The sequence below is a fragment of the Macaca thibetana genome, chromosome 5 (genome assembly GCF_024542745.1).
Source record: "Macaca thibetana thibetana isolate TM-01 chromosome 5, ASM2454274v1, whole genome shotgun sequence".
Lineage (NCBI taxonomy): Eukaryota > Metazoa > Chordata > Mammalia > Primates > Cercopithecidae > Macaca > Macaca thibetana.
In genome coordinates, this window is record NC_065582.1 from 135,547,610 (window position 1) to 135,563,670 (window position 16,061).

A 16,061-nucleotide genomic window follows, 5' to 3' on the forward strand; every position below is an offset into this window, starting at 1 on the left:
ATTTACACTACAGAAATCAGCAAAACCCATCAACCAGTCTCCCCTTCTCCCAGAGAGCCAGTTGTTAAATAGTTTCCAGCATAGCCCTGCATGACCAGTAATTTAAGTAATTTCCGGAAGTGGGTGAGACCACCCGGGGAATACGTGAAGTGAAAAAAAGGCGTAGGTCAGAAGTCTGAGGAACACTAATGTTTAAGACAAGCTAGAGAGAGAGATGGAGCGGAATTGTTAGAGAACACTCCCCTCCTAGAAAGGCGACAGACCTAAAGAGGTAAGAGAGTGCTTCCATTGTCAACCTTGCCAAATGCCTCCAAGAGACTGTACTAGTTTGTTAGGGCCGCAGTGGCAGAGTTACTGTAAACTAATTGGTTCGAACAACAGAAATGTATTGTCTTACAGTTCTGAAAAGCCAAAAAGTTGAAATGAAGGCAGTGGCAGGGCCATACTCCCTCTGAAGGCACAAGAAAGGATTTGTTCCAGGTCTTTCTCCTAAGTTCCCATAGCTTTTTGACTCCAACTCTGTAACTCCTGTCATCACATGGTATTCTCCCTATGTGTGTGTATGTCTCCAAATTTCTTGTTATAAGGACATCAGTCATATTAGAAGAGGAGTCCACCACATTCCAGTATGACCTCATCCTAACTAATAACATCTGCAATGACCCTATTCCCAAATAAAGTCACATTCTGAGGTACTGGGGGTTAGGACTTCTAATATGGATTTTGGGTGACCTCATTCAACCCATAACAAAGACCAAATAAGATAAAGTATTTATTAGGTTTCCCAACACAGGAAGGCCATTGATGATGTCAGAGAGATTGATTTTAGTGACGTAACGATGGTGGCATCATGCGGGCGGAACAGCAAGAACTGGCTGCCCAGGGGAGGGCAGAAACGGGGTGGTTTCTGCAGAGACAGTGCGCGAGGAGGTGATTGAGATGGGAAAGGCTTGGGGATGCTTCTATGCTGCGGGGAAGATGCCAGTAAAAAGGGAGGGGTTGAAGATACAGGAGAGGGAAGAGGTGACTGACAGAGCAAAGTCCTTGGGGGTTGGGGAGGGGACGGGATTCAGAGCAGAACTGGAAGAAGCGGACTGAGATCAGAGAAAGGAGGAAAGCTGGACTTAGGCATGACATGTCTGCAGATTTGATGACAGGAGGAAAAGGAAAAGGAAGTAATTGCTCATTTTCTTTGGGAAGCAGAAGTATGGTGATGTGCTAAGAATGATAAGGTGAAGGTGGAGTCAGAGATTTTTTAAAAGTAGACAATGCGAAAGGCAGAGAAATGGAGAGTTAAGGGTAACACTAAGGGCCAGGGAAGTCTGGAAGCTAAAAAAATGTTTGGTGCAACGTCAGTCTATGTGGCTGGGAAACTGTCCACTCCCCCAGAGCTCACTAGCCCAGCTATACAGGTTGGCCACTGAGACTGGAAATGAGGCATTAAAATGGCTTATTAATATGCATTAAAATTAATAAGTAATATATTTCAATTTCCACATTTTTGGGCCACCCTGTAGATTCCAAAGAGAGAAAATATGCTTGGACTAAATCAGGTTTAGGATTTTAGGATTTTAGCTGGAAGAACAATGGAACAGGGATTTGGGGTTATTATCACAAAAGTGGTTCACGTGATAAATTAAGAAGCTCAAATCAGATATGGAAGAAGTAGAGACAGGAGGAAGCTGTTCAGTGGAGGTATTTAAAAATTGTTATGATGGGTGCTACGGAGTAGAGGAGCTGTGGTCTGGCTCTCAGAAAAAAAGGTGCCCTGCTTTTTAGTATTTGCCAGTTTCCATGGTAAATATTCTCACCAGTGCAAATCACTGTCTGATTTGCAGATACCCACAGGATGTCACTGAATACAGAGTTGAGAGGAAACGCATACATTCCATGAGCTGGACAAGCTGGTTCTGTTACAACTTGAGTGTAACATTATCTGTTACAACATATAAAAAAATGTGAGAGTGAAGAAACTGAGACAGTTTATCTAGGTGACTTGAAGTCATCTAGGATGATGGTGAGACTTAGAAGTGGAGAGGAAACTGTGAGATCAGTGCCAGTCTTCAGTTAATAAGGGAGAGTAAGTAAGAGGAGGACAGAGTGCCGTGAGCAGGAGCACTGGATGAGAGCCGGATGTGGAGATGAGGAACCACATACTGCATCATGGCATCATCCGTAATGCTCATCAGCCTAGTCTGTACTGAGTGTGTAGGGAACTGACCTGCCTTCTTTCACTTAATTTCAAAACAACCCAATGAAGCAAGTGGCATTATTATCGTCATTTTACAAACAAGGAATCTGAACAAAAGGAGGTAATTTGCCCAAGGTAACAAATCAAAAGAGATTTGAACTACAGCAGTGTGGAGTTCAAACTAGTGGGCTGTCATCCAGAAGCCGGACTGGAGAACGGGAAAAGAACTGGACTATGGGAGAATGTGCAGCCACTACTCAAAAGGGCTACAGGGAAGACGGTGTATTCAGAGAAGAACCAAGCTGTAGCTTGGACAAGGAGGTACAGGAGATATTCTGTGAGGAGGACAGAGCAGGGTTACCCCGCAAAGGGCTCCAGGGCACAGTGGATAGGGTTAGTGGGGAAGGGATGATAAGAGCTCAATCAGAGGGACAGCACTTCCCAGGAGTTAGGAGACATGAGGTGTGTGATTGCCCCCAGCCCTTTGTTTCCCTTTGGCCGTGGATATTTCTGCCATCAGTAGGCACATGGCGGGTCTGCGCCTCTTTCCAACACTGGTTATCAAAACATGTGTTTACATTGATAAGTAATTTTCCAAATGGGAAAAGCAACTCTGTCTACAAAGATGCAAGAATCTAATATTGAAAGTTTTTATCAGTAAATATTTATTGAATTGGCAAAAAGAGATAAACTTTGCTGAAGGAAAATAAGCAAATTGCAATGAAAAGCAAACATGGTTGGTTGCATTATCACTGAGATTGCTGTTCGTACCACTTTTGCTCTGCAGTAGTTAGGATTTCTACCACTAACTCAGCACTATACTTTTTTTTTTTTTTTTTTTTTTTTACCGTGCATTAGTGAACTATGCTTGCATATGTGTCTTAACTGAAATGCAGATCTGTACTGTCCACTACCATAGCACTAACTACATGTGGCTACTGAGTGCTTGAAACATAGTTAATCTGAGGCCAGGTGCAGTGGCTCATGCCTGTAATCCCAAACCTTTGGGAGGCCGAGGTGGGCAGATCACCTGAGGTCAGGAGTTCGAGACTAGCCTGGCCAACATGGTGAAATCTTGTCTCTATTAAAAATACACAATTAATCAGGCGTGGTGGCATACACCTCTAGTCCCAGCTACTTGGGAGACTGAGGCAGGAGAATAACTTGAACCTGGGAGGCAGAGGTTGCGGTGAGCCAAGGTAATGCCATTGTACTCCAGCTTGGGTGACAAGAGCAAAACTGTCTTGGAAAAAAAAAAAAGAAATATACTCTGAGAAGTGCGATAAGTAATACATGCCAGATTATGGAGAATTGGTTTGAGGAAAGGAATAATAAATATCTCATTAATATTTTTATATTGATTATATGCTGAGAAAACATTTCGGATATATTGAACTAAATAAAATTATTAAATTAATTTCACTTGTTTCCTTTTACCTTTTTAATATGGCTACTAGAAAATTTAAAATTACATATGACCTGGCATATGAGGCCCACATCATATTATATTTCCATTGGACAGTGTTGATTCAGGGCCAGGCTCTCTTTGGAGTTCTGCACACAGTTGGGCTTAGGAAGTATTTTGATTGGTTTCTTGATTAAGTCCCTCTGGGAAGACGACAAATTGAAAGTTCTATTTTTTAAATTTTAGATTGCTCTATCATTGGTATTTCAGTTTTGTGTGCAGTTGGGCTGTACACAACGTATTTGCCTTCATGGAGGCTAGAACCACACCATATGACTAAGTTTGCTTAGGCCTCTTTGAAGTACCTTAGATGAAGGGTTGGGCCCTGAAACTGTTACTCTCATGTGAATGCTTCTTTTCATTATATCAATATCTCAATTCCTTTCCAAACAATCTTTTTCTACCATATCCTACTCTCTTTCCTTTAAAAAATATAATCTGCTTTCCCTTTTTATGGGCATTATTATCTCATGTGATCAGAGTCTAGTTTCAAACGGCAGCCAAGTTACTTAATCTCCCTGAGCCTCAATTTCTTCATTTTAAAACGGGATGATAAAATGGGGATGATACAACCTCATAGTGTTGTAGCCAAGACTAAATGGATTAATACCTAGAAGGTGCTTAGAACAGAGCCAGGCAAATGACAAGAACTGAGGAAGTGTCAGCTGTTTGTGTCCTCCTCTCTTTCCTTATTCCTTCAGCTTTCGTCTGCTCAGCTCTTGCCATCCCGCCCACACATCTTCACTTTTGAGGAACTGTAATAAATTAAACAACAGGCGTCTTACTCTCCTCTACTGTGGACCCATACAAAGCTTAGTGTTGTCTTCTGAGATGGCTGGGCTGCTTGGGCCCTGTGCCCCTCCTGGGGAGATGGACCCTCACACTCCAATTTAGAAGCTAGGTCTTAGATGAGGAGGGGGGGTTCCTGCCTCTTTTAGACAGAAGCCAGCCTTGGAGAGAAGCAAGTATAGACAAGAATAAACTGTCTTGTAAACCAGAAAGAAAGTTTTATGCATCACACGTTATGCTCTCTTGGTATTTCATTATACTCCAGTGTTTAACAAAAAGGTGCAGAGGAGGGGGGAGAAAGGGTGCTCTGGGAAATGAAGAGATGTATTTAAGAAGAATAAAGGTATCATCCTCACTAAGTTGCAGATTGGAAGTTCTACGTGTTAGAGGGGTGTCAGTCAATTACGGGGAGCTTTGACTGCTGGGTGATCAGGCCCAGACCCTGGAAGTCATACTGTATGTTTTTTCTTTAGGACCTGTTACTCCAGAGGTGAACCCACGTCTGTCCTTTCTTGGGGAGAGGTTGGGGAATATGCTGGCTACAGCAGTAGAAGAGGCCTTGGGTCCTCACATTTCGGTAAATGGACATCTACTTCACACACGTTTTCAGTAAACCCGCCCCCTCACCCACCCACCCACTGCCCCACACTCCAGCAAGCTAAGACCAGGGTCCTGAGATCTGGAGCCCTGTGGTTCAGTATTTCTCTGGAGTAATCTTCCTATCCCCCAACTAGTTGCTGCCTAGTATCAGCTTCCTATCCTTAAAAGGAAGAGCAAAAAGTGAGGATTCTTCCCCACCAGAAAATTCTAGTGCCACAAGGGAAAGGAGCGGTTAACTATGATCCAAAGAAAACAGAAAACTGGTGAATGGCTACCAAATGCTCACCATGTCCTAGGAAGAAACAATTCGTTTGAATGTCAAACACTTACTATGGGCCAAACACTGTGAAGCTCTTACCATATCATCAAATCTTCGGGCAATAATCCTTGAGGCAAGCTTGAGAAATTCCATTTTACAGTGGAAGAAATCAAGGTTGGTGTGGCCAAGAGACATGGAAAAACCAAGCCACTCATCTTTGCCAGAGCTGAGAGTCAAGCCAGGACGGTCTGTCCATCTCTTAACCAGTACACTACCCATTAAATTAGCACTGGCAACTATCGTGTGGGCTCAGGGAGGACAGCACCTAGGTATTTAACACAGAGGTGAGATAGTGGTGATCATTCCCTCCATCTGGGCTGGTCAAGATGTGGCCAACTCTGGAGGCTCCCAGGGCCTAAATAAGAGACCAGAAGACCTGGGATTGTCGCTGTAGCTCCCCATCTTGGAGTCATGGATCTTAGTCTCCCAGTCATATGAAATTATAAAATATGAAGAAAAAGGCAAAAATATAGAAGATATCAGGATTATGCAGAAATGAGGAGGGTTGTAGTCCAAGGAATGTTTGAAGGGAAAATGGACTATGATGACCTTTGACCACATCCTCAAGGAATGGATGATTTTTGTGAGACACAGTCTCACTCTCAGCTCACTGCAGCTTTGACCAGCGGGGCTCAAGCAATTCTCCTGTATCAGCCTCTTGAGTAGCTAGGACTTCAGGCACACACCACCACATCTGGCTGATTTTTAAATTTTTTGTAGAGATGGGGCTTCGCCACGTTGCCTAGGCTGGTCTTGATCTCCTGGACTCAAGCAATCCTCTTGTCTCAGCCTCCCAAAGTGCTGGCATTACAGGCACCGCACCTAGCTAAGGATTGGATTCTAAATTGAGTTCTAAACTTACCCATATTCCCTAACAGCTATAGGGCAGAAGGCTTGAACCTGCATCAGGTTCCTTCTTTCTCAGGCAAGAACAAAACTTGGAGTTGATAAGGCAGCACCACATTTCGCAGCCCCATTTTGGAGAGACATCATTTTATTAGGACTTTGTAAGTCACTGAAGTAGTCTCCTAGGTCTCATTTATTGAATATTTAGATTTTTATTCTTGTTCTAGATGCCCTTTGCAGCTGCCAAAAAAAAAAAAAAAAAAAAAAAAAAAGAAAAGAAAAAGAAAAAGAAAAGAAAAGAAAAAGAAATCTCCTAACAGAGTTTAAAAGACAGAAGCCTATGCACAATCTTACTTGTCCTACACTGCACAGCAATTCAAGCATTCACAGGCCTCCAGGTGCACCTGCCCAGTTTCCCTCCTCCTGGCGAGGGAAGTACTGGGGCAAGTGGGCAGTTTCTTTTTTCAAATTTCCACTTATACCTGACCTTAGGTGGTGCTTACTCAATACTTACAGAATGAATGAAACAAAAAGGCTCATTTAGAGTGGGCGCGAAAAATGTGTACACACGGACTTAGTGGAATAGTAGACACTGGAGACTCCAAAAGGTGGGGAGGGTGAGAGAGGGATGAGGGATGAGAAATTGCCTATTAGATACAACGTACACCATTCAGGTGACAGTTACACTAAGAGCCCAGATGTCACCACAATGCAATATACCCATGGAACAGAACTGCACTTGTAACCCCTAAATCTATTTTTTAAATGATACCCCCCAAAAAGAGGTTTGGGGTCAGAGAGTAAGGGAGGGAGAGGGAGAATGAGAGGCGGGAAGTGGGGTGGGGAGAGGCAGGCGGGGAGGTTCCGGTGTGAAGTTGTTTCCGCGCAAAAAGAGAGTGGCTGGCGGGGCAGACATAGGTGTCAGGAGGACAGGAGAGGGTACAGGACCGGGAGGCTGGCGCTTACCCCAGGAAGATGAGGAACCGCGGGTCCGTGGCCAGGTTGGCGTCGATGGTGACCGACAGGAACGAGGGGCTCACCAGGTGCAGCGGCTGCTGGGTGAAGAAGTCCAGGTCCACGACGTCCTGTGCTTGCGCAGGTCCGGCCAGGACGCCCGGGGAGAGGGGAGCCAGCGGCCCCAAGAGCAGCAGCAGCAGCGGCGGCGGCGGCGGCAGCGCAGGCTTCGAGCGCAGCAGCATCTTAGGCTCACCTGGCAGCTCCCCTCCGCCAGCGGCCGCGCAGCGGAGAGTCGAGCACTGGAGCACTTCCTCCCGCGGCGCCCCAGCGCCCTTTTCTCCTTTCCTCCGCCCCGTTACGCCTACTCACCCCTCCCACTGCGCCCTCCATCCCTCCCACTCCTCTTCTGCATCCCTCCCACTGTTCCCAATCCAACCCCGCCCCGCCTGCCCGGCTGTCTCCTACTTCCTTGCTCGTTTTCCCCTCGGTGGCGGTCACGTTCACTTACGAAATCACCCACACCCACTTGAAGGGTGAGGAGATGGCCGGGATCCAAGCGCCCAGGAGGCCTGGGGAGGAGCGCCCGGGGAGCAGCGCTGGGCATTCCCGAGCAGGCTTCCTGACGCACGTGTTCTGCGCGCTCTCGTGGGAACCCAGCGTTTCCCACTTCCAGGTCCCATTCTGGTGGCGCCGGGTCTCCCTCTGACCCTCGAGTAAAACCTCCAATGGAGTATTCATCCCTTCCTCTCCCATCTAGCTTATAAACGCTTGTCACTTGAGCCAGCCAAAATCTGATTGTCCTCTGGCCAGGCAGTTTCTTAGGTATTTTACTTTTGCTTGAAAAAATCTGGCCTCAGCATACGCTAAACTGCTGCTAGAAAGAGATCAACCACCCAAAATTCCTTATCAACTTCTCTTGAAGACAATATTTAGCAATCTTAAACTGTTAATTGCTCCAATGTCTGGAACTCAGGACCTGAAGCCCCCAAACAAAATGTGGAATATGGACTGCCCCTGAATTTGGAAACTTTGACAAATTTCTCCTCTGCACATTTATCTTTCGCTGTTAGTCAGACTTTTCTTCAACTTTCTCTTGACGCTTACAATGATGTATAATCATAGCAAGCATTGCACACTTAATGCCTACTGTATGCCTGATACAGGTGCTTTACTTGTGTTCTCTCCCCTTCTCACAACCCTGCCAAGGTTCATACTGTCCTTGTTTTACACCTGCGGACCCAAGCTCTGAGACAATAACTGGGTGAAGTGTCAGAATCGGGATGTGAATGCAGTTACAAAACCCAAAACCTAGAGCAGACGGCAGTGTGTCTCAGGTGAAATGTACCTTCCCTCAAGGAAGCTTTCTCTCAATCCCCAGGTGGCTGAAGTCCCCATGGCACACTGTCATAGCATCCTCAATTTGTTACACTCAATTTGTTAGACACTCTCATAGCATCCTCAATTTGTTAGTATTGTGATGTTGCTCAACATAGGCTTCATCTACTAGATTATACGCTCCACGAAAACAGAGATTAAGTTTGTCTTATACACTGTGCTAGCCACAGCTCAGGCATGTGACCATGCTTGGTGCTTAGTAAGAGTCTAATAAATATTGGTTGAGTAAGCAAATAACACCAAAACCCTTAGATTTTTCCACTGGAGATTGTACCACCAATAAAGCAACAAATAAAAATTGATTATTTTGAAAATTTGCATAGATCAGGCCAGGCATGGCATGTGATGCCAGTGATGCCATCATGCCTGTGATGCCAGCATTTTGGGAGGCCAAGGTGGGAGGATTGCTTGAGCCCAGGAATTCAAGACCAGCCTGGGCAACATGATGAAACCCCATCTCTACAAAAAATACAAAAAATTAGCCGGACATGGTGGGCCGTGCCTGTATTCCCGGCTACTTGGGAGGCTGAGGTGGGAGGTTTATTTGAGCCTGGGAGGTGGAGGTTGCAGTGATCCTTAATCACACCACTGCACTCCAGCCTGGGTGACAAAATGAGCCACTCTCTTCAGATAATAATAATTATCATTATTTGCATAGATCCAACTATTCTTAAGCAACTTAAAAGCTAAGCTCATAGTGAAGTTTGCAACTGGAATCAGGTTTATATCCTACAATTACTGTATATATAAGAAAAAAAATTCACACATAAACACCACACTACCAGAAGAGTGTAATAATATGGTAGCAGAGATAGAGTTGGAAAAACAGGAGAAGTTTCTTTTCCACATTTGTCACGACATTAATCTTACACCCCACCCCATGCCCCTGCCTCCTGTTGTGAGTCAACAGTCATACCAATTTCTTTAACATATTTGGGTGATTTGAAAAGTGGACCATTGCAAGTTTTCTAAATGGTGCATCCTTGTGGTCTACATGGGAGTTACTAATATGGAAACTGGGGGCCGGGTGTGATGGCTCACACCTGTAATCCCAGCACTTTGGGAGGCCAAGGTGGACAGATCACTAGAGCCCAGGAGGTCAAGACCAGCCTGGGCAACATGGCGTAGCCAGGAGTGGTGTGTAGACCTATAATCCAAGCTACTTAGGAGACTGAGACATAAGAATCACATGGCAGGCAGAGATTGCAGTGAGCCAAGATCACGCTGCTGCACACTGGGAGACAGATCAAGACCCTGTCAAAAAAAAAAAGAAAGAAAGGAAGAAAGGAAGGCAGGAAGGAAGGAAGGAAGGAAGGAAGGAAGGAAGGAAGGAAGGAAGGAAGGAAGGAAGGAAGGAAGGAAGGAAGGAAGGAAGGAAGGAAGGGAGAAAGAAGAAAAAGAAAAGAAACTGGGAAAACAAAAACAAGGGGGCAGAGAAGCAATTTGCACACATGATGGTCTGATGGCTGAGATTAGGCTCCTCCCTGCCTCTAATTTGGTTTGATTTACAATATCTGATAAGGATGATAAGGATGTCTGATATGGATACACAGGAAGGAGGAACATATAGGAATATTAATAGGAACTGTCATTTCAGAGATATTTTGTAATAAGACATCTTAATTTTTATAGCAAGTTACAGCTACATACATCCTAGCTAGAACCCTTTTTCATGCATCTTAGCCCTGCAGCTTGATGGGATGTACAATCTTGGGCCAGATTGTCAATCTCCAAGAGCCTCAATTTCTTCATCTGCATAGTAGGGTAATAATACATATTTCATAAGTTTTTGTTGTTGTTGTTGTTTTTTGAGGCAGAGTCTCACTCTGTCACCCAAGTTGGAATACAGTGGTGTGATCTTGGCTCACTGAAACCTCCACCTCCCACACTCAAGCAATCCTCCCACCTCAGCCTCCCAAGTAGCTGGGACCACAGGTGTGCCCCACTATGCCCTGTTAATTTTTTGCATTTTTGGTAGAGATGGGATTTCTCCATGTTGCCCAGGCTGGTCTCAAACTCCTGAGCTCAGAGATCCACCCACTTCGGCCTCCCAAAGTGCTGGGATTATAGGTATGAGCCACCATGCCTGGCCCATAGTCTATTTTTAAAGAATTAATTGATAATAATGTAACAGAGTTAGCTCCATCTACAACGTGAGGTATGTGTTTAACAGATGAGAGATTATTTTTAACAAAATTATTACCCCCACTTAATCTTTGCAATAACCTTGTAAAGTAGGTTTACAGCTTTCTGATTCCAAGCCCAGAGTTTTTCCACTATCTCACCCAGATTTACGGACTCACAAATTATGTGATGACAGTGATTTAGAGATAAAAAACTTTAAATGAACTAGAAAGTTTATGTCAACCCTTTATTAATTATAGGGCCAGGTGCAGTGGCTCATACCTGTAATCCCGGTGCTTTGGGAGGCTGAGGAGGGAGAATTGCTTGGGCCCAGGAGTTTGAAACCAGCCAGGGCAACATAGCAAGACCCCATCTCTAAAAAAAAAGTGTTTTTGAATTAGCTGGATGTGGTGGCATGCACTTGTCATACTAGCTACTTCACAGGCTAAGGTGGGAAGTTTGCTTGAGCCCGGGAGATAGAGATTGGAGTGAGCCATGATCATGCCACTGCACTCCAGCCTGGGCAACAAAGTGAGACTCTATCTCAAAGAATATTAATAAATAAAAAATAAATGCATAAAAATACAAAAAATAATTATAATGTGATATCATTTCCATGTGGCCTGTGGATTGATTTTCAGTACTGGCAGTGGGTTTTTAGGGATTCACACAAGGTTTATCTGGTCAACAATTACAAACACCTGTAAAACAACAGACTGATTTCAGGATATTTTCAGAAAATGATAATCTTATCACTTGTCTGTTTAGAAAATTAAGACTTTTCTAATGTAGAACTCTCTGAATGGAGGCAAACTTTTAGGCATTTGTAGTTATCTCCAGGCAAATAAATAGTTACAAATGTGTTGTTTTGAGTTATTGGGTTATGACTTTCTAAAGTTAAGTTTTGCTTTTAATTATTTGCCAATCAAACTATATTTCAAAGCAAGGAGAAATTAAGCAAAAATTTTTGCTGAATGGTGAAAAGAAGGAAGTTAACATCTATTGCATGTGTGGTGTTCTACAAGGTGCTTTCACATATTCATTTATTCATCTATTCATTCAAATAGTTATTGGGTGCCTACCATGTACCAAGCACTGAGCTAGGCAACTGTAAGCAGCAAGGAGGGATGGTTCCTGTGCTCTGAAGTTTTACTGAGGAAGTAGAAGGTATTTTAAAAATCACAGGCTGGTGGTGGCTCACACCTGTAATCTCACTGCTGAGGCAGGTGGATCACTTGACTCTAAGAATTGAAGACCAGCATTAGCAACGTAGTGAAACCCCATCTCTGCCCAAAATACAAAAAATTAGCTGATGTGGTGGCATGTGCCTATGGTCCCAGCTACTCAGGAGGCTGAGTCAGGAGTATTGCTTGAGCCCGAGAGGCAGAGGTTCCAGTGATCCAAGATTGCGCCATTGCACTCCAGCCTAGGCAACAGAGACAGACTCTGTTTCAAAATAATAATAATAATAATAAATTTTAAAATATCATGCAAAAGTGAAATTGCAAGTTCGGTAGGTGCTTCAAAGGTGATCATGGTGCTTTACATGTGTATGAGGGAGAATTTCTATTTGGGGAATGGGGCCATTGAGGATGTGACACTTAAGATCTGAAAGGTGAGTAGACAACTAGGTAGAGGGAAATCATTCAAGGCTAATGGAATGGCCTGTGGAAAGGTTCTGAGGTGTGTGAGAGCATGGAGAGTGAGGGGACTGAGAGAAGGCTGGGGTGTCTGGATCAGAGAGAACAAGGGGGCAGCTGGGGATATAGGAACAAACATTGCTGAGCCTTGCAGTACTTTTAGAGCAATGAGAAGCCATTGAAAGGGCTTCAAGAGGTGCTGTGATAGGATCAGATTAATGTTTAAATTAAATTAAATTAAATTATTTATTTATTTGAGACAGGCTCTTACTTTGTCACCCACACTGGAATACAGTGGCATGATCTCAGCTCACTGCAACCTCCACCTCTCGAGATGAAATGATCCTCCTGCCACAGCCTCCAGAGTAGCTGTGACCACAGGCGTATGCCACCACATCTGGCTAATTTTTGTGTTTTTTTGTAGAGACACGGTCTTGCCATGTTGCCCAGGCTGGTCTTGAACTCCTGGACTCAAGCAATCTGCCTGCCTTGGCCTCCCAAAGTACTGGGATTACAGGTGTGAGCCATCATGCTCGGCCTCAGATTCGTATTTTTAAGGGGCAAGCTATAAATGTTCTGTTTCCTCTGCTATATAGATGCCTGTCGTAGAACATGGATGTGCATTTCTCTATAGATACAGAGTTTCTATTTTTTAAATTACGCTTATATATATGCCTACATACATGTATATACACATAAGCTTATACACACAAGCTTATACACACACACACACAATTAATATATATTTCTCTCTGTGCCTGTGGGCAACTGGGTACTGGGTATCAGCAAGTAAACTAGAGGATGCCAGAGAAAGCAGGAAGTGTCCCTAGAGCAAGAGCAAATAAACTCAGTGACCATACACTCTAACCAGCTAGATTATTATCCTGTAGGCTGAGGGGTCATTCGAAAGTCCCTAAAGAGCTGACTGCCCGAGTTTGGTCACCTGTCTCTGGCATATGAAGGCCCTGCAAGATGTTAATTATACTCATTTCAAAAAAAGCATAATAAAGTGAATTGAGGGGTACATTATTTATGTTGCCCTCAGGCTCTGTAAATGGTATATACGGTATAAACACAGGGCATATGTGTGTACGGAAAACTCTCTCTCTAACTGTGCTTTTTCTTCTACTCTCAAACCACAACAATCATCGACATAAGACCACTTCTGTGACCACAGGTGTGTGTGGTTTTCCTCCCCACACCAAGCAGCAGACACCAGCTGGGTGTCCTTTAATTCGGTTCTGACACTATCTACCTGGCGATAGTGTCAGATTCCACAAGTTGAGAGCTCAGTCCCCAAGACTGCCTCACCCTTCCACAGGAGTCCCAGGTCTGGGCCTCTGAAACTTCTCACCAACCAGCTTCAAGTTGGAGTTTCCATGGCCCCCTTTTTGGGTTTGACTAATTTGCTGAAGTGGCTCACAGGACTCAGAAAGATACTTACTTACATTTATTGGTTTATTATAAAGGATATTACAAAGGATACAGGTGAAGAGATGTGTAGGGTGAGGTCCGGGGAAGGGGTCAGAGCTTCCACGCCCTCCCTGGGCGCCACCCTCCAGGAACCCTCACATATTTAGCTATCTGAAAGCTCCCTGAACGCAGTCCTCTTGGGTGTTTATGGAAACTTCAGGATGTCAGCATTCCCTCCCCCAAGGTATACTGCAGGAGTCTCTCTGGAGAGGGTCTTAACACCCACAATCAGAAAGGCAGAATGTATTAGTCCATTCTTACACTGCTATAAAGAAATACCTAAGAATGAAAAAGAAAATAAAGGGAAAAAGAAACACCTGAGACTCAGTAATTTATAAAGAAAAGAGGTTTGATGGTCTCGTGGTTCTGTAGACTGTACAGGAAGCATAGCAGCATCAGCTTCCGGGGAGGACTCAGGGAACTTACAATCATGGCAGAAGGCAAAGGGGGAGCCAGGCACTTCACATGGCTAGAGTAGGAGGAAGAGAGAGATTGGTGAGGAGTTACAGACTTTTAAATAACAAGATCTCAGGAGAACTCACTCACTATCATGAGAACAGCACTGAAGGGATCGTGATAACCCATTCATAAGAAACTGCCCCATGATCCAATCACCTCCCACCAGCCACCACCTTCAACATTGGGGATTACAATCCGACCTGAGATTTGGGTGGGGACATAGATCCAAACTATATTATGAAACATTAGAGTCCTTCCTTGGGGCAGGTGAAAGGAGGGCAGGAGAAGGTCAGAGGCCTGCCCCTGAAGCCTAACGTACCCAACATTACAACAAAAGACTCTAAGAGGGGCTATCAGAGTTATGAGCCAGGAACCCTGAATGAAAACCAATATATATCATAACATCACAGCATAGATGGAAGAATTCTACCAAGTGCGTTGAACATAAAGAAGTGGTTGGGGTGGGTAGATTAGGAGAAAGTGTCCTATCCTGATATTATGTGTAGACTATATTTCTGCTATGTGCTTGGCTTTTGGCCAGATGTCAGTTTTTTGGCCCTCTCAAGAAATATGTGCTTTGAAGTAGGGCAAAAATACCTTCGATTTTGTGGACTCCAAATAAGGAGTTAATAAGGGAAGTGGACTGTGTAGGAAACACTCCTTGTGAAAGATCTCCTTTATCACTGGTGACTAAGGCCTTGTAGTGGCTACCCTTAGCATCCAGATTCAGCCAAGGTGCATGTTGGAATGGCCAAAGAACTGGATAGGCAATTGTTTTTACAACTTTAATTGAATAGTTGATCCAGGCATTGCTATGGTTTGAATGTGTCCTCAAAAAAACATACGTTGAAATTTAATCACCATTGTAACTATTAGGAGGTGGGGCCTTTAAGAGGCGATTAGACTATTAATCGATTACTGCTGTTATTGTAGGAGTGGACTTGTTATAAAACAACAAGTGTAACTCCTTTAATCATTCTCTCACCCTCTCCTTCTACCTCCCGCCATAGGATGATGCAACAAAAAATGCCCTCGCCAGATGTGGGCTTCTCAGTCTTGAACTACTCAACCCCAGAATTGTGAGAAATCAATTTCTATTCATTATAAATTACTCAATCTTGGGTATGCTGTTATAGCAGCATAAAACAGACTAAGATAGGCATGATTGTTCAATTGTTTGAATATCGTGTTAGACTTTGTCATTATTTTATAAAATGAATAGAAAATGGAAAATGCTATTGATAAGAAACATGAGTCTCATTAACTTACTTCATTTGCAACCAGGTGGAAAAGCATTAGGTGTGCTAGGAGAGACAAATCTTTATCCTCAGTCTGATACTCGAGGTTTAAAACAGAAGTGAAATGTGTTTTCACTTCTGAAGAAAAACTCATACTAAAGAACCTATTGAAGAATGCTAGAAATAACCTTATTTCAATACCAACTCAAACAAATAAACCTTATTAAAAACCATTTATGAGGCAATCAAGGAAACATGGACTGGATACTGAATGATATTAAACAAGTTATTGTTAATTTTTTAAGGATAGAAAATTGGCATTGTGGCTATTCGAGTATGCTTGTCTTTCAGAGATATCTGCTGAAGTATTTATAGGTAAACCGACATGATGTTTAGGATTGGCTTCAACATAACTTCCAAGGGAGAAAGGGAGTAGGTACAGATATGGATAAAACAAGATTGACTCTGAGTGAACAGTTATTGAATCTGGGTGATGGGTACATGATGGGTGTGGCAGATTTTATTTTTTAAATGTAGCAATAATGTTTTCCATCCATGTTAGTCT

At 43.6% G+C, this 16,061-nt stretch overlaps 2 protein-coding genes across 6 annotated transcripts in view; one reads left to right on the plus strand and one right to left on the minus strand.

Moving 5' to 3' along the window:
- The window catches only part of HPSE (heparanase), a 40,648-nt gene extending 33,144 nt beyond the window's left edge, over nucleotides 1–7,504 (minus strand). The window contains exon 1 of one of the 2 annotated variants that reach the window (XM_050790149.1): nucleotides 7,177–7,504. In XM_050790149.1, coding sequence (XP_050646106.1) covers nucleotides 7,177–7,409 — 233 coding nt within the window. In that variant the 5' untranslated portion in view covers nucleotides 7,410–7,504. Of the gene's footprint in view, nucleotides 1–397; nucleotides 633–7,176 lie in introns of those variants that run through there. The other variant, XM_050790150.1, reaches the window with a different exon arrangement.
- Nucleotides 1–16,061, plus strand: part of MRPS18C (mitochondrial ribosomal protein S18C) — an 856,900-nt gene that overhangs the window by 725,522 nt on the left and 115,317 nt on the right. The window lies entirely within an intron of this gene.